Source organism: Bombus vosnesenskii, unplaced genomic scaffold (genome assembly GCF_011952255.1).
Source record: "Bombus vosnesenskii isolate JDL3184/JDL3185 unplaced genomic scaffold, Bvos_JDL3184-5_v1.1 scf7180000013398, whole genome shotgun sequence".
NCBI classification, from domain to species: Eukaryota; Metazoa; Arthropoda; class Insecta; order Hymenoptera; family Apidae; genus Bombus; species Bombus vosnesenskii.
Window position 1 is genome coordinate 1,003,559 of NW_022883023.1, and position 27,667 is coordinate 1,031,225.

General features: G+C 37.4%; 3 protein-coding genes across 6 annotated transcripts; 1 reads left to right on the plus strand and 2 right to left on the minus strand.

The window, feature by feature from the left end:
- Positions 1-80: 80 nt before the first annotated feature.
- LOC117237751 (tetratricopeptide repeat protein 39B-like) lies at positions 81-6,008 on the minus strand. Of its 3 annotated transcripts, none has more exons than XM_033502051.1 (13): positions 5,889-6,008; positions 4,053-4,173; positions 3,590-3,796; positions 3,432-3,501; positions 3,325-3,353; positions 3,073-3,253; positions 2,866-2,998; positions 2,287-2,419; positions 2,100-2,199; positions 1,967-2,032; positions 1,163-1,884; positions 847-1,080; positions 670-772 (listed from the first exon to the last, which is right to left on the minus strand). In XM_033502051.1, exons 4-13 carry the CDS (start codon positions 3,453-3,455, stop codon positions 670-672), a joined length of 1,725 nt encoding a protein of 574 aa, XP_033357942.1. In that variant the 5' UTR covers positions 3,456-3,501; positions 3,590-3,796; positions 4,053-4,173; positions 5,889-6,008. The 3 variants fall into 3 exon arrangements, with proteins under 3 accessions (XP_033357941.1, XP_033357942.1, XP_033357940.1); XM_033502049.1 differs by lacking the exon at positions 5,889-6,008 and adding an exon at positions 4,705-4,962; XM_033502050.1 differs by lacking the exons at positions 3,590-3,796; positions 4,053-4,173; positions 5,889-6,008 and having other exon boundaries at positions 81-772; positions 3,432-3,455.
- LOC117237752 (TBC1 domain family member 22B) lies at positions 5,903-10,404 on the plus strand. 2 transcript variants are annotated; one of them, XM_033502053.1, is made up of 8 exons: positions 5,903-6,020; positions 6,804-6,977; positions 7,092-7,651; positions 7,725-7,855; positions 7,945-8,199; positions 8,291-8,540; positions 8,633-8,856; positions 8,960-10,404. In XM_033502053.1, the coding sequence occupies exons 2-8, from the start codon at positions 6,895-6,897 to the stop codon at positions 9,098-9,100; spliced, it is 1,644 nt and encodes a 547-aa protein (XP_033357944.1). In that variant the 5' UTR covers positions 5,903-6,020; positions 6,804-6,894; the 3' UTR covers positions 9,101-10,404. The 2 variants fall into 2 exon arrangements, with proteins under 2 accessions (XP_033357944.1, XP_033357943.1); XM_033502052.1 differs by having other exon boundaries at positions 5,988-6,077.
- LOC117237750 lies at positions 9,776-27,596 on the minus strand. Its single transcript, XM_033502048.1, has 23 exons — positions 27,332-27,596; positions 26,831-27,094; positions 26,489-26,533; positions 25,272-26,406; positions 24,512-24,875; positions 23,976-24,285; positions 23,398-23,900; positions 22,975-23,270; positions 22,347-22,854; positions 22,055-22,196; positions 21,818-21,991; positions 21,192-21,737; positions 20,031-20,958; positions 16,895-19,844; positions 16,294-16,643; positions 14,773-16,160; positions 14,475-14,659; positions 14,209-14,363; positions 12,838-14,009; positions 12,545-12,756; positions 11,401-12,429; positions 10,839-11,282; positions 9,776-10,754 (listed from the first exon to the last, which is right to left on the minus strand). Exons 2-23 carry the CDS (start codon positions 26,916-26,918, stop codon positions 10,671-10,673), a joined length of 13,008 nt encoding a protein of 4,335 aa, XP_033357939.1. The 5' UTR covers positions 26,919-27,094; positions 27,332-27,596; the 3' UTR covers positions 9,776-10,670.
- Between the last annotated feature and the right edge of the window lie 71 nt (positions 27,597-27,667).

Consider the following 27,667-nt stretch of genomic DNA (forward strand, 5'->3'; position numbering starts at 1 on the left):
ATACGACAACCAGGAAAAATATGTTAAATAAAATAATGCAAAAGGCAGAATTATAAGTCAATCATTTTTGTAACAAGTCTAATCAGCAATAAATTACTTTTATTTCCATTTCACCCCCTTCTTATATTCTGTTTGATTTACAATTTATTAAACACTGCAAATACAACATATGTAATGGAGAACGTATACATATAAACAATAGTGATTTCTATTCCCACCAATTAAACTGTCGCATTATACTATCGATACAAATTCGCTAATATCTTTTACAATTAAAATAACAAATTTAAAAAAATCATTCAATCTTTAAATCTTTCTCTAGATCTTTTCAATGAATTCAATGAATGATATATGCACTAGATACTTAATAAATATCATCATCAAAGATGGTACTTTTTAATCAATATCATTAAAGATATTCGTTGATATGTAAAAACTAGCAAAAAATATACACGATGTAAATATACTATACAATAGAAAAAAAATCGATAATATTAGACAGGAATTCTAGAAGTTATTACTTCCAAAATGAGCATTAAAGATCATTAATAACTTATTACATAAAAATAAAACTTTAACAAAAAATTAATAGTGCCCGAATCTGCAATAGTGTGATGCTATTGGTAGTAAAGAATTCTTTTTCGCAGAAAACTTATCTTTCAGGTACTATTATACTAAAATATCTTCGGCCTTCCTTCCAGTCAATTTCATTAAATCAGAATGGATCCTAAACTGTAATCTGGATTCCAACAGATATCCAGCGAATGTTTTTCTGCAACGAATAAGAGTTAACAACTGAATAACAAATGTTATGTGAACGTCTAAAATGAATCATATAGAAATTACTTGACGTCTTCTAAATATCCAATAGCGAGTTGAATATTTCCTTGATCTTGTGCTAGCAAAGCTAATTCTACTGTTGCATAAGGAAGTAAATAGGTATCCTCTTTGATCGATTTGTCCAACTCGAGAACGCGTTTTAAACAATTTTCAGCTAACAAAGGATGTTTCATTTGTCGTAAGCAAGCACCCTTTAGAAGCAATAAAAGTGCTTCATTATCCGTGTGATATTCTGTTTTCCTGTAAAATATTTGGAATTTTTGTATATTACCAGATAAATATTCTGAATTAGATTAGAAATGAAATCGACCGGAAGACTTACGAAGCTTTCGCAAGTTCCTTTTCAGCTTCTTCGATTACTTTAAACATGTTTAGCGTCAAATCTTGTCGTTTGCCTACTATGCGAAACAAATTCCACACATACATAAGTTCAAATATAGGAAGGACCAGGTTTTTTTTTTGAGCAAAGTACCGTTCAGTTTTTTTTACTATAAATTTTTCCATTGGTAATGACTTCCCTGCAATACGTTGTTTAAAGGTAGACGCTTGCATCATTAGAGTATCTATCATTTGCTTCTCTTCGCTTTGTGCCGGTGGTTTCCGCATCATAAGTATCGCAGCTCTTTGATACAAATAAATTGTACGTGACCAATGTGATTCTTTGGCTAAAGCATCTGCAAACGTTGCAGCTTCATCCCATTGCTGCAGCGAACAATGTGCCCACATTAATTCCCAGAAACAAATATGATGAAAGTGAGGCCATAGATCTTGACTTTTCCAAGATTTTGTATACCATTCTAAAGATTTCTCAAAATTTCCTCTCGTTAGTTCTAGTCTGCCTTTAAAAAACAAAAACCATATACCGTTTGGATAAAGACTCAGTTCTTCTTCCAAAACTTTTTCACACCAGTATAGATCACCGTCTGTATGACTCAGAACAAATGATATTATTAAATTGTAAGACAAAAGAAACATCGCGCACAACACGTGCCTTAATCCTCTTCTTTCTCCGTATCCCGCTTCTAATTCCGACAAACCATATTCCTATTGATGAAAATAATATGTTGTCGTCATAAGATGGAAAGATTTATACAAAGATTTTTTATAGTAAAAGATATTTTAGTACCTTATCACCCGAAAATCCAATGAATTCTAACAGTTTGATAATTTTCGCTGGCAACAGGGAAATCATCTAAAAAATTCTCAAAAATAGTTATTGCAATTTATTTTGTATAGTAAATATTGTTAATACCACATACCAAATTAAATGCACCAATACCAGTGCGGACACCGCTCTCAAAATGTATCTTATGAGCATTATTTTCCCATTTACGATTATTTAAAATTGATAAACATTCTCTGAAAAAAAATAATGTACATAAATAATATACTATTTTTTAATCGACATAACATCTACATAGATAATTCACACTATGATTCGTTTACTTATACGACAGAAAGCAGGTACGAATTTTCAATCCAGCTTTAACAAAGCTGACCAAAGTCTCGTCCTCCACAAACGTGAGCATCGATTTTAAAAAAAGTGACTCGGCATAACAGAGTTCCGCATGCACTTCCTCTGCAATAGTAATTCGATATCATTCCTTGCATGCTTAATGATTTAGTAATATCAGTGCCACAACATGTTATAATATGTGGGTAATTTAATTATTAAAAATGGAAAACTTGTTTGTTAGTAAATAAATTCGTACATCAAAATACTTCGCATTAGATAATGAACTATGACTATTGAATTATCCAGATTGATATATATATATAATAAATATAACAAAGTGTCCTGACAATATTCCATAATTTTGCTACAAAGAGGAGATTTAAATATTTAAATTAGTACAAGTTACTGGTAGTGAAACGTTATCTGTTAATTTGAAAACCGACTTACATATAAAGTATTACATGCTTTCCAGGAGATTTTGTGTTGACAATGCATTATGGACAAAATAATATGACTAGCTTGATAAGACATGATGGTACAGATCAATCTGGTATAAGTGTATACATTACCAATTGTATAAGCATCGTAGTTAGTCTTCTTCACCATTTTGCCAATATTTTGTGTTAGTGTAACATGTTTACGTTGTTTCAAGCACACAGTCATGCATTGTTTTACAGCTCCAACCGCCTTTTCAATGCATTTCTAAGCAATACACATTACAATGTATTATTGAAAGACATATTTTCCGAATATCACAATTTACTGTGGTTTAATACTTGTTCAGATGTAAGAATAGCCTCGAGGAATGCAAATATACTTGTTCCTAAAGAATGATACATGCTACTGCCTGCCCAGGGCTCCATAATCTTTCTTGCTTCTTCAAAATCATTATTAAAAAAATAGTGTATCGCTTTTTTTGCCTCCATTATTGCTGTATCCAAATCCATAGAACTAGGCCTTGAGACAAAATATAATTAATTTAAAACATATAATGTACATATATACAGGTATATCAATAAAATACTCACTGTGGTAAAGATTCTTGAGCATCTTGAAACTAAAATCATGAGAATGAAAATTTAAATAAGATACTGCTATCACTACTAATGAAACAACCTTACTTATGCATACATACCTCATCTTCTTCGATGTCTGACATTTTGAATTAATGTTTGAATATATTTGATAATATTTGAATTAATATGCTAAAGAGATAAAATATTGTATATTACTATTTAATTTATTGACACTTAATTTATATGTGAGATTTGTATAAAAATAAAATAGTCTCACATTCAATAAATATACAGCATAGAGATCTTATATTTTGTAAGATGATCCTTTTATGCACCAAATATGTTAATTATTAGAGATGAAAGATATATTCCTTAAGACAGATTTCTCAATTGTGCTTTTATCTTTAATTTTAGGTCGTTATTTCTCTTGTTCCATCATAAAAATTACATTTTGTAATTTGTAAATATAACTATTAAAAATAAACTACAACAAAAAAAATAAAAGCAATTTCTTACTATAACATATCCTTACTTTTATAATTTATCTATGTATTTTGATATATAAAATTGATTATGATAATTATACAAATATCAAACAGGTTTATAGATTAACATATATTGATAGAAAAGATACATTGATGATAAGATAAAATATATTTTTCAGAGCAACATTATCATTTCTTTAAAGATTGTATTAATAAAAACAACTTAATTTTTAAAGAACAGTGTCAAATGTTTACCGTGAATGATATAGATATATACTTTTATCATGGAATGTTCTTGTTATTATATTCCTAGTTTTGCAGAAAAGATACTTTCTTCAGATATATCCAGGTGGAAGGTGATAGTAGAGTGATAATGCTAGAAATGAAAATTATAGATAGTAAATATACATATAGACAATATATACATGTACGTATAGAAACAAAAACCAATTTACTGATCTTTTTTGATATGTGCGAACTATATGTAAATTTATATATGTATTTAATTTGAATTTAAAATATTTTAAAGTGAAGAAGATATTATCATATTAAATAAACATAATACATATTGTAGTCATAACTGTTATTAAAAGTGTAAAAACCTCAATCGCAATCTTATTACTAGAATTCTTTCTGTTCTATAAAATAAACTGGCAACTACGATACATGAACCCGGAAGCGATCTAAAGTAGAATGTTACAAAGAAAGTAGTATAACTGAATTACCGCGATGGTACCGATAGACCTAGATCGCTCATATAAATTCACGATGAAATCATGGCAATCGATAGATTGAATACATTACAATTAATCAATGCCTATAAATTAACAAAATCTGATCTTTTTATAATCTATAACTTCTAACAATAATATAAATTACTATATGTAAACATTTCAACGTAACTTACCATGAATCCATAAAATGTCAAAACGTAGCTGATCCGATTCACAAGGAAAATAAGGAAACTAATACTTATTTAATAACATTTCTAAGTTAATATAATCAGATTCTAATATGTGTATATGTTACAATGTAAAAGATTATAAGTAGACGTTTTTACATTTTTGCTCAAGATTTGCAAGAATTCTTGTAACACGCAGCTACAAACATAACGGTTTAAAACATACGCGACTGACTGACAGAACACTGATTATGTTGGTATCGGTCAGATCACATACGATGCAATTGTACACGTGACACTAACTCTACACAGTATAATGGTGCTCGATATACATATATATATATATATATATGTAACATCGAAATCACAGTTTTTAAAAGAAAGATTTGTTAAGAACTTCTTTCGAGATCATCAACATATGATTAGCACGATGACAATTTTGTTTAATGCTTGTTCTTCATAAAAAATAATCAATTGTATTTTTATAAAGGTGACAAATTTAATTATTAAAAATTTCAAGAGTCACTGATAGTCACGTGTAATCTTTCTAGATTTCGAATCTATGAAATTCTATACCTTAATTATACATGTATATTAATATTTATGTAATCTATCACATATCTAATCCTTCTCAAGACTAAGAAATAACAATATAAAGTATTAGAATGGTATACACAATTTAAAGAAATATTTTCAATTAAAACATTTCTTCTAATTCGTAGGTTCATAAAATAGAAAATAATAAATATTACATCAACACTTTTATGTGACACATTTATTTTATAAGGACATATACAAATGATTCTATATAGATTTTACTTTCAAATGAGATTTTAAAGTTTTATGTTTTATTAAACCAAATGTTTAAAGTTTGTTATATAAAGAAAGTTGATATACGTATTGATGTACACTAAACTTTTCTAAATATTGAGAATCGCTGATTTCCTAGCAGACTGCTTTCTCTACCGCGAAATTTCATTTAGTCGAGAAACTGTTACTGTTTTATATTTATTTATTGTTTGCTATTATTAAAAACCATTTTTCATAACACTATTGTGCTTTATAACATTAATGTTTTTATTTATAAGTTTCGTGTTAGTTTAATTGATATCAAGAGAAGGATATTTTTTCAGAAAAGAGGTTTTAAAATTACTAGTATAGTTTTAACAAGAAAAGAATATTGTACTTACGTATATGGTATGTAAAAAGGTGATGTAGTGGAACGAATAGTATTGTACATATGCTGATATACCTATGCAAAATTTAATTTAGCCATTTCTTTGATGGCAGCACCAGCAAAGACGTGTCATACGTCAAAAGCAGTGAGTGTATATGCATCAAACAAAATTTTGTATCATATCTTATTTCTTGTACATTTGGTAAATTTTTAAAAAGTCATCTAATGTTATATAGTTTATAGTGCACTTGTTTTAACATCTTGATTGAAATGTTGAGTGCACTAAAACAAGAAATCAAAACTAATTCGCCTTATACGCACAGTGTCCCATACTTTAAACCTTACTTAATGTTAAATGCCTTTTTAGTTTGTTCATTCTTGACGTAACTACGCTGTTGCATAAATATTTTTAGATATAATGGTATTATCTCCATTCTTCCTAGTCACTCGCTGTGATCAAAATATTTGTACAGTGTAACCTAACCTGTTCATAATTAAAAATAATGTGAAGATTTGATGTTACAATATTTTTGTTTTTCTATATCTTTTAGAGATAGTTTGTTATTATAACTTATAATTTTTAATATAATTTTTATATATATATCAAATAAATGTTTTTTTTTATCCTATACAAAATAGCTGTATATTATTCTTAACTATTGATATATTTATCATAAGATGAACAATAAGTTGGATAAACTTATGTATTAAAATTTATATAATATAAAGTAACATGAATTAGAAAAAAATAACAATTACATAAGTTCACTAATGTCTGTTATTTTTGGCGCTTGTATATGAAATGATATGACCTTTGTAATTTTGTATATTTAGCATAACAATGACAATAACCCAAAGACTGTAATAAGACTGTGTAAGACAGTGTAACTATAATAATAACAAACACTATCATCAAAATTTGTTTCAGTAAACTTTTCTAAGGGTATGAGGACTTTGTACCATTTTTTTAATTATTTGGGAAAGGTGACAGGTGCTAGTTAACATAATTTCTAATAATTATGGAAAATCAGAGTCACCAAGGCGAAGCCTACCAAACGTATCAATCTTTTTGGAAAAAAAATACTCGTGCTGTTCCAGGCAGGTATGTATAATAATATTATGCTTCTAATAATGGTCAAAATAAAGTTACAATTAATCTTTAGTATTGATTATTGAGAATAATATAGTTTTTTATATTTTACATGCATAATAAAAGACCAAGTCCCAAACAAGATGGTAAGCTTGGTAAAATAGGTAATACTGCACTGATGTCTGGCAGTTCAGTTAATATAATATCTACAAGTGGTGGAGTTATATCAGGAAGTAGTGGAGGCTCTACATCATTTCAAGATTTTCAAGAGAGTGTAGATGATGCTTGGGATTCGGGAGATGATGAGTTTTGCACAGTCTCAGATGTAAAAATATCAAAACGAGTTAGCCAGTCTGCTGCTATCAGTGTCATTAATAGTCATAGGTCAGGAAAAGCATGCATAGATTCAGGGACAAATGTAAAATCTACGCATCGTGTTCAAGAAATTATTCCGGAGGAAAAACGGGCGGAAGCTCTCCAAAGATTAGCCGTGCAACCGTTGCATTTGCGAAATGCTAATTTGTCTATGCATTCTCAAGTGAATAACAGTCAACATTCCACAGAAGATGTGGGTGTAAAGTACGGCGCTTCCCCGCAACATAAACCAACTCAATTTCCAGGCAGACCGCAACCGCTAAGACAAACAACCGCACCTACTAAATTTTTTGTACCTTCTAAAGAACAAGGTGCTTATGGAACAATTTTTTACATCCATTTATCTTTAATGTATCCTTAGTTTTGATTTGTTAATAATTGTAGATGGGGAAAGTAAAGTAGATAAATTTCAGTCCCTTCTGGAAGCTTCTGTATTAAACTTAGACGAACTGAGGCAGTTGTCGTGGTCGGGTATACCTGCAAGACTGCGTTCTGTTACATGGAGGTTATTGTCTGTAAGTAATAAAGGTAAACTGTGTCATATGTTTTATGCATAATGATAAAATTTCGTAAAAAATTTTTAATTTTGTTTTTTGTCATCCAGGAGTATTTACCAGCTAATTTGGAACGAAGGCAACACGTATTAGAACGAAAACGATTGGATTATTGGAATTTAGTGAAACAGTATTACGATACTGAAAGAGATGAAGGATTCCAAGATACATATCGTCAAATACACATTGACATTCCAAGAATGTCACCGCTTATTTCGTTGTTTCAACAAACAACAGTGCAATTCATCTTTGAAAGAATACTCTATATTTGGGCGATTCGACATCCCGCCTCTGGTTACGTTCAAGTATGTTTACGTCCGTTGTTCTACCTTTAATTGTCATCTTCAAATTGTTTTTATTTTCATTTCTTTTTCTTGCAATTTTCTTTGTTTTTAGGGAATGAATGATCTAGTGACACCTTTCTTTCTCGTGTTCTTACAAGAAGCAGTGCCTGTGTCAGCGTGGCAAGATTTAGAAAATTATGATGTTGCATCATTACAAAAAGAACAACGAGATATTATAGAAGCAGATAGCTTTTGGTGTTTGTCCAAGTTTCTCGATGGTATTCAAGATAATTATATCTTTGCTCAATTAGGCATTCAGCACAAAGTAAATCAGTTGAAAGAATTGATACAAAGAATTGATGGTTTGTAAATCAGTCGTTTGGAACATTCTGTTTTTCTTTCTTTCCATTGTACCTTGTTTTTGGATAATTACAGATGTAATTCATTCCTTTAGTACCTTTGCATCAGCATCTACACCAACATGGCGTGGATTATTTACAGTTTTCTTTCCGATGGATGAATAATCTATTAACAAGAGAAATCCCTCTACATTGTACCATTCGTCTATGGGACACTTATTTAGCAGAATCTGATCGATTTGCTTCGTTTCAACTTTATGTATGCGCCGCGTTTCTTCTTCGTTGGAGACGTAATCTTTTATTGCAGCCTGATTTTCAAGTAAGTTCAGACCATAGCATTAATGCAAACTATAATTCGATGTAAAGCTTTCTTTCAGTTATTAAGTAAAGAAAGATGGAGATAGTTTATTATTACTGTTTAGGGGCTAATGTTAATGCTACAAAACCTGCCTACTCAAAATTGGACAGATTCAGAAATAGGAATATTAGTAGCAGAAGCATACAAATTAAAATTCACATTCGCAGATGCTCCCAATCACTTGCAAGCTCACGATACCAGGTGACCACTTTCTAATGTGTTTAGATAACGATATGAGAATTGCAGCCACGAACATTGACACAAATGATTTTGTGCTAAATTGATACGCCTGTTTTTATAGTCATCACCTATATTATATAATATATCGATGACTCTCAGGACCAGTTTCAATTGTTTTCTAACTGATTCAAGTTATTAATTTTAAGTCGCTTTTGTAGTTCAAAAAGGAAGCTCTGTTTTCGTTATGTTTTTCAAAGACTCAAAGTCTTTACAAATTTTATTACTATATTATATGATATATTTTATTATTATTATCATTATTATTATTATTATTATTCTATCATTATTACTAATAATATTGTAGCAATTATTTGTAGAGTTACTGGACGATAATCTATGAACAATAAGTTTGCTCGCCATTTCTCAATTTGTGAAAAATATATTTAGATGCATCCTGAAATATGAAGATGTAATGCGGATCAACCGCCACTCATGGTTCGTGTTACATTTGTATAATATATTTAAAATTATTACATACATCGGTAACAAATAAGCAAAAGATTTTATAAACCAGTTGCAATTATATGACTGCTATTTTACGTAGCGATTACAAGTTTTCTTCTATTCGTATAAATTTTCAGTTTGTGACCGATTTCATTTAAACAAGTTAGTATATGTAATTTACAATATACAAAACACGTAAAAAAAGTAGCACATGTATTATGATAGTATTTATTTCCATTTCTGTCAGTTTTTCTTACTTCAGAATACCCTTAAAAAGAGAACAGGCTATTGTTCGGAATTTAGAATCTCGTGTCAAGAGATTTCGATGCAAATCTTTGCCATGTTTATGCATTGCCATAATACAAATATTACAGAGAGAGCTTCTATCTTTAAATAATCTGTATGTTATTCTTAGTTATCTATGAACATCTTACAAAACAATTAAAATGTATGATATTTTGTCCTTGGTCAGTGATTCAATTGACTTTTGAACGAATGACATTGCGTTTATATACACACAAGAGTTTAATAGAACGTAAAAGTATCGAAAAATACTTGCCTGATAATTTGCATGTCGAGAAAGACTAATCGAAAATTGTATAAAAAGGAAAAAGATATAAAAAATGCGTATTTCATAAGATGAATTGTACTCTTAACATATGGCACGTATTATTATTATTTACTCGATGTTGTTATGTTCTTTGTTGATTAAATTTAAAATAGCGTAATGTTTTTTGATTCTTCGATTCCAATTTTTTGATCGAAAACTTGTACACATAAAGCGTGTTGCGTCGTCGATTAATAAACGAGACTGTCTCTTTCTTACTTATGTATCTATATAAATATAATATTCCTTTCAAAGTATCTCGAAGTAAAAATCGGACTGAATATTATTTTATAAATACATGAAATTATTTACTAAACGTATGGTATCATTATGATATTCTTAAGTTCAGAATACGTCTTGAATACTCATTGTCGAAAAATGTATGGCATATACATTGGTAAAAGTTTTTCGTTCGAGCGAAATTAACAATACCTACAAAATAAGTAAGAAAAAGGAGGGACGCGTGTGCCCATTTAGTGCTTCTTCAGCTGTCATCGATATCGATTTGATCATAATCGATGTTCAGTGACTGTATAGATGCCAAAGAATCGTTCAGATTAAACGTTTCCTGTAAAAAAAAAAGAAAGCTCATTATATTCTTATGTTAATATAAAAACAGAAATACAGATGAAAATGACAAGAAGAAACTTACGTAATCAACAGAAACCAGAGTTGGATAGATGCAAGGTATACATTCCATACGTGTGACGCCATTATTATCAGCGGTGCATTCGCAGTTTTGGCAAGGATTAGGTTGCGCCGTTAAAGCTACCCTCTTGGAGAAAACACTGGCGAATTTTTTGATCGAAGTCAGCTTATCGAAACGTAATTTGTTACCGCTAAATATTGTTCCATTAATTTCCAGAGACAAAGGCGTGCAATAACCTAACGCACTTTTTGAAAGTTTCACTTGTCTTCGTAGGTCGATATCACCGATCAACGTTCTGGAATCTTTTTTCGTATACGATTTCGTCGCGTCCAGACCATAGAAGATCTTATTCAGTCTCTCTTTTTCGAATTCGAAATCACCATCCATCAATATGTGAAGCGTAATATCGTGTTCCAATAATACTTCATGTACCACTGCGTAGTCAAGCTAAGAGAGGAAATTTGTTTGAGAAAATTAAGGAAACCGATTGATCGAACGATTCAAATCGAATTGTAGTTCTGAAAAGCACAGGTGCCATTCAGAAGAATATCGTCGAATCACTTACCGTCTGATTTTCCGGCTCGCAATGCGAGCATGGCATTAGGATGAAAGTTTTTGATACGCCGGTTCTGAACACGAGTTTCGAGGCAAACGCGATTGCTGCGAAAATATCGCCGCTTCCATCGCCGATCGGCACGTGATCGAAGTAATCGACAAATCGCGCCACGTTTTTAGTAAAGATTTGTCCATCGAAGACGACGCTTCTCGGATGATCAAACACTCCGTCCGCTCCAAAGGTAACCAGAGACCATCGATTATCCGTCAGACCTTGATCGTTGAGCTCCTTGTTCAATTGAGTGACTAACTGTTCGATGCTACGATTTTCTTTCACACCGTGGTTACATTCTTTCCCCTCGACGATGAACACTACGTCGGTCGAGCCTGGTACTCGATCACCTTCTAATTTAATGAACTGGCCTTCCGCAACTTGACTACCGTCTATCATACTGCAACTACTACATACGTCCGGTATTCTGAGATACGTGTCATGGAACATACAAATCTGCATGTAGGATAACGCCACGGTGCAGGCTTCCGATCTGCTCTCGCTCGCAGTACATATTTTTGAGTATTCTTCCGGCTCTATTACGTGGAAGCAGCTAAGGAATTCCGAACTTTTGTTCACGAACAAATCATTACAGAATTCTATGACCATCGAATCCGCTTTTGATTTTGTTCTTGGATCGGAATTATTTGTCGGACACTTATCTTCGGTTTCTTGTTCGATCGACCAACTTTCGGCAAATACCCTCACGTTTTTCGTTACGATACCATTCGATGCGATGGTATCGTCCATTGGCTCGTAGTTCATCGTTCCGAGAATACCGGCGGTTTTGCCGTGATACCAACCGGATAATTCTAATGTACACAGATTGAATTTCAAATTGCATTCGAGTCGGAACTGATTTTGCTTGCGCTCCACGGTAACCACGCTTTCTGCCTGATAGACATACGTCGTTCCATTCTCGAGTTCGATCGGAAGCGCGAGATTATTTGCTGTACTCGACGATTGTCCGGAGATGAGTTTGATACTCTGCGCAAAGGTAAATGTATCATTAATCGAATGCTATTTCACAAGGGAAAAAAATTTGAGCATATCGCTAATTATTGTTATTGTTCTTATTATTATTATTGTTATGGTTACTAACATCGTTGAAGAAGTTGAGTTCGAGAGTATCCTTTCCAAGTAACACGATAATCTTGTGCGTAACTCGATTGGATTGTTGCTGATACTCAAGGAGAATGGCAAAGGTGTCATGCACGAAATCGCGTGCTAACAGGTACGTACAAGAACCGATGAACTCTATGTGTCTTCCATCGAAGGTAATAAAGTCTTGCAAACCAACGATCATTGCTTGTGCTGAAATTAGATCGATTGAAATTAGATCGCCGCGAAATTAACAGAATGAAAGAGACACAAAAGACTCGATCATGTGATTACCTCTGAACGGTGGAAGCCAATTAGACGGATCCATGTACGGTCTGTACCGATATAAACTCCAGAAAGTCACGTCTGAGGACGCGAAGTAGGAACTTGCGTCAGAAATGGCTCTGATTTCAGGTATCTCGTGAAATTCTGGCGTTTGATTGAACGAGTGCCAAGACATGGGAAGCTTTTGCTCCAAACACATCAAGCCCTGTCTAGGATCGAAGATGAATTTCGTTTTGGCTACCCGGTATCTACTTTCAGCCTGGAGAGCTGTCTGACTTATATCGATTAATTTCAAGTGAATTAATCGTATGGCACTTTCTATTTTCGCTTGTATCTCGAAGTAATCGTAAGCATAGCACACCTTATCGTACACTTGTTGCATCTTCTCTAAAGCGTAACGTATAGACGGCAATTTTTGTAATTCCTTTAGCTCGTTCACGATCTCGTCGATCACGTCCTTCAATTCTTTTCCAAATGGTACGAAGGTGAAGTATCTATCTTTCAAGAATTGTATTATCAAACTCGAGTATTTCTGAATGTTGGTGATGATATCGTTGCCCTTGATGTCTCGGTAAAACTTGTCGATATCTTGAGTGAAATTGGAGAAATGATCGAAATAAGGAGAAGAAATAAGGTCGTTTCTTCGATCGTAGAGGAAGTCAAGGAATTCTTTGCTCGTCTTCCAGACCACAGTTTCCAAATAGTGAATGAAACGAATGAACATCGGCTCTATAAGCAGTAAAAATCGATTCCATTGCTGCGAGATCGACTGAGAAATCTGTCCCCAAAGATTTCCTATGTACTTGATGAACGACACGTGAAGATCTTTCATGAACTTGTCGTATTTTTCGAGCAGCTGATCGATTGTGCTTGCCACTTGAGAAATCATGTCACCCCTTAGAATCGCTGCAGTGATCTCGGGGATTTTGTTTAACGCGCTCTTTATCGTTTCAATGATCCAGAGTAACGAGTTCCTGATCGCTTCCCCAGATTCGCCCATTATTTCCCATATTTCGTTCAGGATATTTGGCAGCGATTCTATGTGACTTCGTAACGACAGCTCATCTATTATATATCCTCCGTAAAGAACGATATCTTTAATGTAAAAATCGTTTGCGTTGTAAGAATCATTTAAATAGTTCTTCAACTCCTCTAGGTCTGTCTGAACTTCCTTCAGATTGCTATAACATAAACAAGCGATGGCATGACTATGACTATTGTGGCTATCGTTTGAATCGTCAAATACTAGAAAGATTCTTCTGAGCGATAATGTACATAAAATAGATTTTGCCATTTTAGTGGTAATTTATACAAATATAAATTTACATAGATATCTGCAGTCTATTGATACTAAACAGTAAAACGATGACAGTTACTCACTTCCAGTCATCGATAAATTCTCGAAGATCCAATTGAGCGTCATCCCAAACATCCGAAATTACGTTCACGGTTTCGATTTTAATATATTGTTTCCAATAATATATATCGTTGTTTATACCATCGTATGCATCCATTGCCGTATTTTTCAAAAGAGCCTAAAATTAAGAGCACGTATATTTATTTTCTTTCTTCGTCTTCTTCGAAAACTTGTCTATTTTCAAGTGAAATTTGAATGAGAAAGGATAGTGTGAGAAATGGTTGCGTACAATAATATCGGCCTTGAGCTCGGGTCTCCAGCGCAGGGTGGAGGTAATCAGTCGGGAATGATTGAGCTTTAAGTAGAAAGAGACGTCTGACACGGTAAAATCTTCATCGTAAGTTCTCCAAATATCGAATACAGCATTCCGTGCGTCAGGAATTCTACCATACATTCGTAAACTCTCCACGGCATCTGTTAAAGAATTTTCATTAAATTCATTAAAATAAGTTCACATTAGAAAGAAGCAAGATTTAAATCCAAATAATTATTGAAACAATGTTTCTCTTTTTAGCTCGTGCGCTAACCTGGAGTGTAGTTGACCATCATCCACGTCAATTTTTCAGTCGGATCGAGAAAGAAGTAACCAGTAGCATTTAGATTCGGTGTATTTATTATACTACCGTTCAAGACGTATTTGCGGTCAAACGGATAATACCGAGCGTTTAAAAACTTGATCGCATCGTTATACTCTCGCTGGTAAAATATCTCGTTGCGAATGAGATCCAATCGTGCATTTAGTTTTCCAGTATCTCGAGTTATGAATCCACGTTTGTAATGTCCGTTGTTCGCCATTCCGAACAGCCTGCTATTCTGTTCGTATACGAATCCTTCGGCGCCTAGATCGAATTTCGTACTTGGATGCTTACCCACTATTTGGTAAGAATATTTTTTAGAAATCGGTGGCTCACTTTCATTTCTAAACGACGCTGAAAACTCTAACCACTTGTTCGGATCGATAGAGTAATTAGCGACGAGAAGAATATTCATGGAGTCTCTGGAATTGCTATGTTTTACTTCGCCTATCAGAGCGGCTTGTCTCAGGAAACTCGGATGGATCAAAGCGAAGGTTGCTCGGTGATGCATGCCAGCTTTATCCTCCGAAGAAAGTTTCGTCCAGTTAAATAATGCTCCTATGGTTCTAGGTTTCGTCGTTTTTTGATCCCAAGCGAGTTTCACCGCAGACCTCAACTCTTCGCTGCTGATCCAGTAAGAGCCGTCGAGGCTGAAATTTCTACGAGGATAAGAGACGTTCAGGACTAAGAATTGATTATCCACTTCCTCGGTAGTTTTGTTCAAAATGTTGATACTGTAAGAAGCCCAAACGTCGTCGCCCAAACTGAGCCAGCTGGTTTGCTCGAATTCGCCTGGTAAAACTTGATAATCGGTCTTCAATTGCACAGTCTTGTTCAAATGTATCGCCTTCAAATGGATATCCTGGCCTGTGTGCGACGTTTTAATCCTAGATTCGCCCACTACGTTGAACGCCGTCTTGTTATCCAATCGGTACAGATTAACTTGTTTAAATTCGACAGTCGGATAGTTGGTCCCTTCGTTTCCTGCGCTGTACTCAAATTGGTTTATGTAAAGAATACCTATCGGCTTGTATGCGTTCTCAATCGTAATTTGAGTGTGATCTTTCTCGAAGCCAGCTCTCGACTCGCTCTTCGAATTATATTGACCGTGAAGAACTTCCTGACCGTTGTACGTCAGTTTGGAGTAACCGCTGGTCATTTGTGGTCGTTTCTTGTAACCGTAAGTCAAGTGGCCGATGTGACGTGTATTCAGAGGAACTTCAGCGTGCAGAATTCCTTCCAGATCCGAATTCAATTTCTCGCTCCGGTAATTGTAATCCGAATCCACGATCGCAGTGTTTTGTGGCCAGTATAATTTCACGTATCTCTTGTTTCGTTGCCTGCAACAGTTATCATTCGTTGTATTAACCCAGACGTACCTTCGACGTAACTTAATTGAAAAGAAATACGACCCACTATATGTAAAGACAAAGATATAGATCTGTGAACGCATAAATGACGCGATTTACTTACAAAGTAGTGAGAACTGTGAACTGACATCCTAACGACGAGATATTGGCCATAGGTAAGATGGTGTTGATGGTTCCGTTCACGTTCTCCAGACTTTCGTACGATACATTTGCCGAAGCTAATCGCGTGTTAGCTGGATAATAAATTTGAGCGCCTATGGAGCCTTGCGTAGCGCCGTAATCAAGCAAGAAAACTAACGTTTCTTGTTGCTGAAACTTTGGACTGTATAGCGAGTATTTCAGTTTGAACTCTTCGTTGATGCTTATGTTCAGGAGATTATTCACGGATTGAACTGGTAGCATTCCCCAGGAACCGCGAAGATGTCCGTTGATGTCTTTCTCGTCTATGTGTATCTGTGGTAAAACCGAAATGAATTTTTCATTTTACAGATTGTTTTGCTTGTCTTGTATTCGTTAATATGTTTGTAGTGTTGCCGCTAGAAAAAATTATGTCAAGGCAAAGTTGGTCGATTCGGAACGATGAAGAGATCTGCAACGGGTGTCTAGGTTTTCGACGATAACGTGTACAGGCAATGACAGTAAAAATATTGAAATAAAATCTAAATATTTAAGGATACAAGATAAAAAAATGTGGAAAGACAAACCGAGCCATCGGAAGCGTAGTTAGTTTTCGCACGCAGACAGTTGTACCCGATCACGTAAGACACATCCTTGAAGCCTCCGTTGGCGTGATAGCTAATAAGAAGACGATGATCATCGTTATCAGGAGGTGGTAGTCTAACGGTAAACACTCCATCGATGTTCTCATGGTTGCGGAATCCAACAGTAGCGTTCGCCGCAAATTTCCATTTTTCACGATCCACGTCCAAATCGAAACCTACGTCAACGTTTTTGAATGCTTGACGAGGATTCTTGAAGAATAGCCGAGTATCGACAAGCCTGTTGTCAAGATCGGTCGGTCCTTCATATCCAATCAAAACCCTTCCGAACATGTCTGCCATATAGATCAACTTCCATTGAAGAATCGCATATCGAGTGTACTCGTTCAGCCAACCACTTGCCCGAATATCACCGCTATTGTTGGACATCAGAATGCTTCCGGTAAGGGTGACGTTGCGAATATCCGGTAATGGTGTTTCCGCATGAACATACAGTGTCTTGTTACCGTTCACTTGAACGTTCATAAACGTGATAAATTGCACCTGACCTTCCACGGTCGATATTTTGTCAAAATTTGCACGCGCTCTCACATCCCAGTTCAAAGGGTTAACGAAATTCGCGTCCAACGATCCGTTTATCGGGTGACCAATTAACGCAGCGGTTAATCCATACTTCTCCTTCTTCAGTTTCAGAAGTAAACTGTCGTTTTGACCGATTTCGGCTTCCTTTGGCTGGATCGTTATCTCGACAGCGTGCAAAGAGCCATTCTGCGTCAGCTCGATGGTACCGAAAACAGTAGACACCTTTGAAGTCATGTGATTTCGTAACTGGCCGTTCAATTTGTGTATAGAATCGCTTTCTTTCATCGTGTTGCCATGAAACTGGAGATGCGGTTTCCCGTTTGAGGCAGGCGTATAGAACTCAGACTCGATCCTGTCACCGCTATAGTTGCCCAATAGTTTGTATTGTCGGTCGAGTAGTTTCGCTAAAACTTCTAGATTCGCGGTACCGTTGTTCGCGGTCGTGTTTGGATGATACGAGACGTGAACTTTGATGTTCTTTAACGATTCTATCCAAGAGTTGAAGAGAACGAAAGCTTTAATTTCATCTTTCGTCGCGTGCCAGCTCGACAGGAAGGAAAGTCCGGCAGGTTCGGCAACGTTACAACTTATCTGCGCGTACCTTTTTTCCACGGTAAATTCTCGTTTCGCGGTAATAGTAGATTTCGGTATCTTCAGCAATGGTGTATCGACCTTGATAACTATCAACGTGTCCATCAACGATTCTTTCGTTTCCAGAAATCCGTTCACATCGATGGTACTGTCCGGTGCGCGAACACTGAACTTAGGCCTGTAAAGGCTGCCAGAGACGCGCAGGCTGCTGTTAATGTTAATGAATTTCAGAGACTCTATCGGAGTTTTTATGTTCAACTCCAGCACTTGCTCTTCGCTTTCGCTTCGATAGGTGTAAATAGCGAGTACTCCGGTTTCGTACCAAGTCACATTCTTTTTAACTTCCACAGTTGCTTCCATTCTGTAGATGAGTTTTTCTAGGTCCACGATAAACGCATTCGAGCAGACGATCTCATTGACGAAACCGAACGGAACGACCAAGTTCAATTTGTTCCGCATATTGAAAAGATCCTCCATCCAAAATGTGTCGTGCAACAGGATTTTCTTGTCGTCGAAACTGCCCAGAACAGCGGCGACCTTGTAAGTCGGTCCTTCGTTGTCTATATCTAGTTCTCCTACGATAGGTTCGATAATTATAACACACACTTCGAATTCACCGTGCCAATGAAGGCTACTTTGCTCCTCGTAATCCTCGAACTGATCCAGCTCGTCTTTCTCGACGTTGTCCTCGTTCTCTGTCAACTCCTTGCTACCGTCGTTCTTCACTTCATCGATGTTCGTCTGGTTACCCGTGATAATAATCGGTATAGTAATCGGCGCAGGTTTCGGACCGGCTTTAGCTCTGACACCGATTTTCACGTCTGTGTATTTTTTGTCAGACATTCTTATGGAGAATTCCGTATCGATGTCGACAGACTCGTTCTTATCGCGTGCTACGATTAACTTGGCAACGATTCCGTTCTCCTCGAAACCTTCCACAGGCGTAAACAGTACATAACTGTAATGAAAATCAGTAATATTGCGATAATGCCAAATACCCTGGAAGCCAGCGAGTATACGGTTGTAGCCAACACGGAAGTCGGCCTCTCGATTGTTCAACTTAGCGACCAAAAGTAGCCTTTGAAGTATTTCCAATGGCGTCGCGAGTGACAGTAGAACGTTGAAGTTGTAAATCGGCGTGATGAACTGACAGAGTATCTCGAAACCGATAACGCTAGCTGGAGTGGTCACTTCCGCGACGATGTGTCTATTGCTTTCCGACAGACCGAATCTTCCACGAACCAAAGAAAACTTTTCTAACGGAGTGGTAACGTTGAATTCCACCATGGATTCCTTCAAACGATGAAGATCGCCGATCAGTTTGCCAGTATAGGTTTTTACATCCAAATCCAAGTTAGCCGCCCCTAAGAATTTCCAGTTTGGTAACACTTGCAGCTGACATTTCATGTCGCTCACTTTGTAGCGAGTCACCGGCGACTCGAGATGCAGATTACCAGTTAGATTGAAAACGTCATCGGACTTTTTGTCCAAGTGCCAAATACTCCAAGCATTGATCACCTTATCCGGGTGATATTTAACTAGTAAACGAGTGTTCGCGGTTTCCCAACCGATAACCTTATGAGTAACATTGACTGTGGTCGACAAAATGTCATGAATGGAGCTACTTATTCCACAGTTGGCTCTCCATTCTTTAACGTTATCGTGCTCTTCCGTACTGCCGTCCAATTCCGCCATCAATCGTTGCGAATCCTTCCAGTGAACATTACCGTTCAATTTTATCTTGTTTTGTTCCTGTTCGTACCTGTAACCCAATTCGAACGAACGAATTAATCGAGCCAAATTGACTTATACGTTCCTGTATTAGACTTATATATATTACTTAAATAAAATATTTGAGAAATGATTCGTTAAAGGATACGTTATTCTATCTGGATAGACGTTGTTTTAAGATAATTCAAAGATAACCGAAAGAATTTTCGTTACTTGCCTGACGCCTAAGGCCGTTTTCCTCCAATTTTCAAATGGCATGAGCAATCGAGTGTCCAGGCTGATCGATTTTATCAACGGTTTTACGTTATATTCCGTCGCGATGAACAATTTTATCGCTTCTTCTGGATTCCAATCGATCGTAGCATCCACGATGTAATTGTAGTATCCCCGCGCGGTCACGTGGCAGGAGCAGGCTAGTAAACGACCAGGATAGGTCAGAGTGACCATTGTGCTAATATTTCGTTCAGTTAATTGTTCCTCAGCGCTCGAAAGCGCGGGCAATTGAGCCTTTTGACAATCTAACGAGAAAAACAACGCTAGTTTCAACGCAGGATCTCGATTTGCGTCCCATTTCACTTCCGCTCCGAATCTCTTTTCATTTTCCTCGTTCATGCTAATAAACGCTAAATGAACGTCTCGCCATTTGTCCAAGTGTATCTGCATTCGAATCTCTCGTTGCGTGTCAACTTCTGTCATCACCGAATACACGTTTCCTTTGTATCTTCCTTCCACGTACGATATAATGTTTGTCGGTGATGCTACCGTGTGATTTAAGATGAAAGCGTACCTATCCTGATTCAGCTGCTCTACGTGCAGAGCGATTCTAACGTCGCTGTAATTTCGATACACCTTGCAATTCACCAGGAAGTCGTTGACGAAACTTGGAGATTTCAATATCAGCTTCAAACTGTGACTAAATACGGTCGCCACGGATCTGTCCGAGTAGGTGCCACGTGCTGTTATGTTGTGCCCGCTGAACCAAGTTCCAGCAAGATCCAAGTCGTACGTTCGCTTCATTCTCTCTGTGATTCGTACGTAGACCAGCATCGAATTAAAGTTCGGAATCGTCAAGTTTACGCGACTCTCCATGATGAACGCCAAGCCGCGAGGCATTATCAAGTTCACTATTAGGTTAATCTCTTTTCCTAAACACAAAGAAATTGAGATGAGAAGACGTGGTAAGGGTTTTATTCTACGTCAGGAATTGAATTATTATATACGAGGCTGTATCAATATCAAAAGAATCACAACTGGAAATAGTTGAATTTTGCGTTAGAAGAAGATCGGAGGAGGATTTCAGGGACTAGGGATGAGAAATTTCATTTGACCATTGTTTTCTAGAGCGTTTTTTCCCCAATATTGTGCGTTTAATTCTAACCTGGGGCGTATCTTATCAACAAGTCCGTCTTCGATTCCGGTCCCATAGCATAGTGAATAATTCCAACTTTGATGTCCAAGTTCTGAATGGGTTTTGTTATGGCGAACACCGCGTTTACTTTCGTATCCTGATTTTGAAAATACATTTTCGAATAAAAGATGCTCAATAACGCTGTAAGCTTGTGACGATCGTCCTTGAGATGTGGACTTGAATTCACTTCCGCGCGTAACTCCAACTGACCGAGCGCTTGTTTATACGATCCTTTGATCTCCGTGTTCAATTGAGGATATGCGCTAGATTGTAACTTTAAATCGACCGTTTTGTGCGTTACAGGTTTCAACGAACGATTGTAAGCTGACAGCTCGAATATGAGACTTTCCTTCTTGGGCATCTTTTGTATCTGATACTCCAATTGGAAGGCGCTGGTCAAGCTCACGTTTCTTCGAACGATGTATCCCGTGAATTTGCTCCATACCCTTTTCGTTTGGAAAGTCAGGTCTATATCGCACTGAGAAACATTGCTTTTCCAAACGTTTCGGATTTTACCTTTAATAAAATCGAAGCTTTGGTTAAACAAATCGAATTAAACCAAGTAATTGATGATAGGCGAATCGATAGAGTTAAACCTGAAAGAGCCGCAACCCGTTCGTTGTTCACGATCAAGTGCATTTGTGGGTTGAACGTGTATCCATAGGGAAACTTTTTAATCGCGTAACCTAAGCTTGCGTCCAAGTGCTTGGTACCATTTATGTCGAAACCAATGTCCACGAATGTCTCGTTTTCCGTGCTTTTGTAAGTACCTGAAAGCAATGAAGTTAATCGTCGATAAGTTTACTCATAGCTTTGCTAACGTACGAGCTCACCTTCGGCCACCAGAGAATTTCCAGCAGATTTTAATAAAACCGTTACGTTATGAGTCTTCGTATCGAACGCTACCATTGCGCTTAATTCTCTATTAACCAACGATCCAGGTGTATCGAATGCGACTCTAAAAATATTTCTCTCCTAAAACGAGACAAACGAAAATATTGGATACTAATGTACGCTACGTCTCCCATAATTACAAAATCATCGTAAAATCTTTTATTCTTATACTGATACGAAGTACGTGTAAATTTAGCGGTTTTTGTAAAACGAAAATAAAGGAGACGATACCATTGTCTTCTCCCATGTATACTTCAGCAAGTAGTTCTTGGCGGTCGGATCAGCTTTGATCAAAGAGATCTTGAAAAGCGTGGGTCCGTTCAAAACGAAGTAAGGCGCGTTCGGATCTTTCGTTGCGTTGGATAGCTGATAATTAACGCACATCTTTAAACCAATCAATCTATCGAGTGCGGCCCAAGTGCAGCTCGTGTTGCTAATCACATTTTTCGGGATTGGTATTAAAGCTCGATCGTTGTTATTTTGGCCGGCGATTAAAATGCCTAGTGGCTTTTCCACTAATTCGGCGCCGTTGCCTCTTGTTAAAAGGATGTCCGTGCCAACGGAAAATACCTCCATTTGTTTATTCGGCAGGCCCAAACTCAATTTGACCGACTGTAATCCTTTTACCTCCAGATGAATTTGAACTGCTCCGGAGGAGTACACGTTCGTTCGTAATTTAGTTCCAGCAGTCTTATAAAAGGCGTCTACGGTCATGCTACCGATCAAGTCGGCGCTCATGCTGTTCACACATATAGATATTAGTTTCATACATCATAATTTCATAATGCCGAAGAAAATAAAGGCAACAAGAGAAATAAAACAAGGAAGATGAGAAGAGAGACGATGCATTTAATTATACCTAGGTGCAATATTACTGATGAGTTCGATCTCTTTCTTAGAAATCCTCTTGGTGTCCAATAACCCTGACATTTTGAAATTGCAAGCCGCGGAGCCAGCAAAATCCAAGCGTACAGGTAGCCCCGATGTCATCGGGGCCACATAAGTGGAATCCAAGAACATTATTGCATTTTCGTAGCGAATCTCCTTTCCAGAAGCAATTTCATTAAACTTCTCCCATGGATTAATACGCGTTAAGGCCTCTCTAATTTCACGATCGCTGTTATACATAGAATATTTCAAGTCGCTTCCGAAGATCTGCAAACGAAGCGAAAAACCATCGTTTCGTACAGCGCGCAAATAGCCGAATAACGAACATCGAAATAACATTTATAGGAATCCATCGCTATGCGCGATCATTAACTGGTCACGTTCTCTATCTCACCTTATAACTAAAGCTGATTCTGGGTTCGTTGAAATTATTTTCGATAACATTCGGTAGCCTTTTCACGCGTTTCCAATAGTCTTCCTCTTGCTCCGGAGCTGCTCTGAAGTTTCTGAATAAATGTTTGAAGAATCCCGACACTTTCTCGTTACTGTACGGTCCATTAGGACCAAAGAACTTCTCCGCATAATATTCGAAGCCTTCGAGTCTGGTGGTTATTTCAAAAACGTTCACAGATTCGCCGAACAGGTCGAAGGTCAAGTTGAACGTAGCGGTTCTAGGTATATACGATTTAGGAGAAAAAATTAAATTTCCTTGGTAATTTCCACCGAAATTATATTCCTCCGAGAAAAAGGATCCGTCGTAGTTTCGTGAGAACTTTCTTCTGTCTTTGTTGAACTTGTCGTCGAGGTCGCGATCCGTCAAAAGACTTTGAACTTCGATTCTGGTCGGCGAAGCGGAATTATAGAGATTGGTCAAGTGGCTCCAAACGAAGGTCCCGACTGTGAACGAAGTTTCGAAAAATTAAATCCGATTCTATTTCAAACGAAGATTATAGAAGAGAATTCAACAAGTACCTTGGTTAATTTCTTCCGATTTTAACGTGTGCTTGATTGTTTTAACGACGTTGTAATCGGGGCAACGCATTACTTGCAGATAAGACGCGATACGTAATTCCGTATCCAAGGTAAAGTTCCGGTAGTAGTTCAGAAAGTAGAGATCTCGCGTTTTCTCGCAAGACGGCATTCTACGATGAGCGTCGATACTCGCTACGCGAACCTCCGTGGATAAAAATCCTCCTACGTCATCTATGCATTCTTTCAATAGTTTTGATAGCTTCTCGGTTTCCAAGCCCATGTTTCCGATCGCTTTTAACGCCTCTAATGTCTGTAAAAGCAAGGAAGAATTAGGTAAGCCAATCACCTCGCAGCATCTTTCGAATTTCTGCTCATAGGTCAGCCGATCAAAAATTGTTGTTCCAGCTTAAAATTTTTGAACGAGTGAAACACTTGAGAACCAAATTGATAGTTTACAGATTCTAATGTATTCTAGTAATTTTTACAAAGATTAAAGGGTTAAATAACTCACCGAAACACCTCAATATTTAACGTACCTCTTTCGTTGTAGAAAGTGAATGCGTTCGAGGTGCACATCCCTTTTCGATCTTTTGCTCGAGGTATGAAAGGAATCGTGTCACCTGTTCCACATTGGTACAACTTATGCCGTGAGTGGAACAGAAACCATAAATCGTCGTGGAGTAGCTCAAAATGAACTGGGTCTCTGGAATTTGTTGATGAAAATCAAGAAGGGGTGACAGAGCCCTGATCGTATCTCGATTTGGCCGAGGAACTAAAGCAAACGCGATGACCCACTTGTCGATCGTCGAATGATTGACGTATCGTTTTATTATCAGATCTTTCATTACGTTCAAGGCTGCGTTACTGCCAATGAATGGCAACGAGTCGACAATGTGTTTCCTGTGGAATTAATAAAAAATAAATTCGTGTATTCCGAGGAATCTTGGATTATGTGCCTTATTACTCCAAATGGGATCGGTAACCGATCGAAATGAAATTTGATATCGTGGAAAGATACGATAACTTTGAAACACGAGTACAGTCTATTGGAACAAACTGGAATTTAAATTCACAGACATACAATTTTTGACTTGGTTCAGCTTTGCTTTCACGTATGGCCTCACGAGGGAACGATGCCTCACGTATAGGTATTTGCATCATTCGAACGCACGAATCTTCGAAACTGAGATTTCATATTACAGGTTCACAGTTTCTCCCCATAATACGTAACAAATTTCATCTCGATCGGTGTCTTTCGGAAGTATAATCTTTCCTTTTAAATTCAACGCTACTCACTTGCCAGTTTTGCAAATACCGTGGGCCCTGACGAATAATTGCGACAAGGATGAATAATCGAGAAGTCGCGCCGACTGAATGAACGCAGTGAATGTCTCGGGAAATCGTTGCTGCAACTCATCCGTACTCACTCCTAGTCTACACATTGTCTTCAGCAAATCTCTGGCACTCCTCAACTCGCCGTGAATGGTCCTCGGTGTTTTCGAGTAATCGTACAACAAATTGGTTCTTCTCGCGCGACTGTGTCTGTCCTTTTCATATTTTTCCTGTTCCTCTTCGTCTTCCTCTTGGTCGGACCCGTAATTGTCGCTTTGTTCGTACTCGTTGCCGTAGCTATAATCGTCTTTCAATTCTTTGATCAATCGAAGGGTAGTGGTCGATTCGGTTCTTGCGCCTGTACTGCCACTCGACAGCGGCACCAGCACGTGAAACTCGTTGCACACGATCTTTTCGTAGACGTTGTGATCAATCGTTAACTCGCAATCGCTTCGGGACTCGAGAAGAGGATGACGAGGACCGTGAGCGCCCGATCGCGGACTCTTGTAAGCGTTTGAACGAATAACAGAGAAATGTTTTGGCCCGTGCATGCAGTTTGACAGATTTTTCGTTTTCTTCACGACCAGACTGGTCTGTCTCGCCTCGTGGAATCGATAACTCGTCTCGCAGATGCCATTCACGTCTAATTCTTCCGCGCGATAATCCACGTCAAATCTGTGCATGCTGTTTTGCAGCGTAGACAACACGCCTCTCTTCAAGTTCAAGGCCCAGACTGGGTCGCGTTTGTCCGGACATAGCTCGTCTATCCGACCATCGTCGTAGGCGAACTTCAACGCGAAACGTTCCAGGTTCTTCTTGAACTCCGAGCCGGCACGGTCGGGAAATTCTGGATTGTATTTCCGAGGATCGTGACTTAGGCTCACGTTGTGGAATTTCAAGCTTCCCTCGCAAGGATTGTTGAAGCGAATCACCAAATCCGCATCCAATCGTAAGGTGGACTCGTTCGCAAGGAAATCCGATGACGGCGGCATCGAAAACGACGTAGACGATACATTGCCCAGATTCGTGCTCACGTCTACCGAATATCTGTACCAGTATGACACGTTTTCTTCGTATTTGAATTTCTTCGTCGCTGTCACTGTAAACATCGATCGACATCAATTATTCGCCTCTTCCCTTTCGCTATACTGCTACAAGAACTTCTAAATCGTATCAATTACCTTTGCATTTCGCTCGGCCGCACAATGTAGGATCTTTGACGAATTCTGTAACGAAAGTTTCGTGATCAAATACGCTCCGTTTCGTGATTCTTAGAAATACGTTCTACGCTTTTCACGCTGAACTGATAACGGTGGCCACCGATACCCGCGAATCGAGTACTCGACGTAAATTCTTGGAAGGAAACGTCAAACAATAAGCGGCACCGATAACCAGCCGACGAAAAAATATCGACGCGAAACCGATAAACTATTCTATAAATGAATTTCATTCCGTTCAAATTTGATCTTACGTGGATCGAAAATCGTCGGTTGATCTTTCGGTTGCTAAAAACTTGAATTTACCTGGCTGCGCTGTACCGAGGACGAAACAGATCGCAACGAGAAGAAAAATAGTAGCGCGTCCCCGCGACCGTTCCTTGTTCCAAATCATACTGCTGGTTACGATAACAGGGCTGAATGTCTGCTTATTTCATCTATACGCTCGCTCCTTCATCCCCTTGCGTTCCTCGTGGATAGACTTCTTGCAGCTTTTAAATTGAATGAGATGACCCGCGGTTTAGCACTAGCACACCTCTGACCGGAACACGATCAGATACTCGAACCCTCCTGCAACATTTCGATCTCGTTACCTCTCTCCTTCTCTCTCTTTCTCTCTCTCTCTCTTTCTCTCTCTCTCTCTCTCTCCCTTCCTCCCCCTCTCTTTCTCCTTGCCTCTTTTTCTGACTGATCCATCGCCTTTTGAACTTTGCTTTGTACACGAAACGATTTAAAGGATTCGATCGACGAATAGAGAAATGATAGAGATTTAAGACACTACATGAAAGAATATAATGTAGCTCGTACCGTGTCGAAGATATCCAAAGATTGCGCTAAGAAATCACTGATCGAGGGGAATGATCGCACTAAGAACAGGATTGGGGTGCAAAGCAGGCCGCGGTCGTACACGCTTGATGGGAAGCACGGGTACACGATAGATCGGTTAAGTAAGTGCTTCCTGCCCCGACTATGTTCGCTGACCGAATGGCCAACGACATCGAATCAACTACGACACTGCTACTCTTTTCAGGGGGGAGAGGATCAGTATCAAAGGTCTTCTTGCTTTTCGTGCTTATTGGAGGTTACAGGTCATAACTAGATAAGATAACAACAAAAAAGATTATTCTCGGCCACCTAAGATTT

Bases quoted from the DNA above. Each gene is read 5' to 3' on its own strand.
- LOC117237751 (XM_033502050.1), bottom strand. From the start codon at position 3,455: ATGTCAGACATCGAAGAAGATGAG. The intron at 1,081-1,162 runs GTAAGTCTTCCG...AATATTTTACAG, and splicing joins AAGGAACTTGCGAAAGCTTC to GAAAACAGAATATCACACGG. The intron at 773-846 runs GTAATTTCTATA...TATTCGTTGCAG, and splicing joins GGATATTTAGAAGACGTCAA to AAAAACATTCGCTGGATATC.
- LOC117237750 (XM_033502048.1), bottom strand. From the start codon at position 26,918: ATGATTTGGAACAAGGAACGGTCGCGGGGACGCGCTACTATTTTTCTT. The intron at 26,407-26,488 runs GTAATTGATACG...CGATGTTTACAG, and splicing joins CGGCCGAGCGAAATGCAAAG to TGACAGCGACGAAGAAATTC. The intron at 23,901-23,975 runs GTACTTGTTGAA...CTTCGTTCACAG, and splicing joins ATCGGAAGAAATTAACCAAG to TCGGGACCTTCGTTTGGAGC.
- LOC117237752 (XM_033502053.1), top strand. From the start codon at position 6,895: ATGGAAAATCAGAGTCACCAAGGCGAAGCCTACCAAACGTATCAATCT. The intron at 6,978-7,091 runs GTATGTATAATA...GCATAATAAAAG, and splicing joins ACTCGTGCTGTTCCAGGCAG to ACCAAGTCCCAAACAAGATG. The intron at 8,857-8,959 runs GTAAGTTCAGAC...ATTACTGTTTAG, and splicing joins TATTGCAGCCTGATTTTCAA to GGGCTAATGTTAATGCTACA.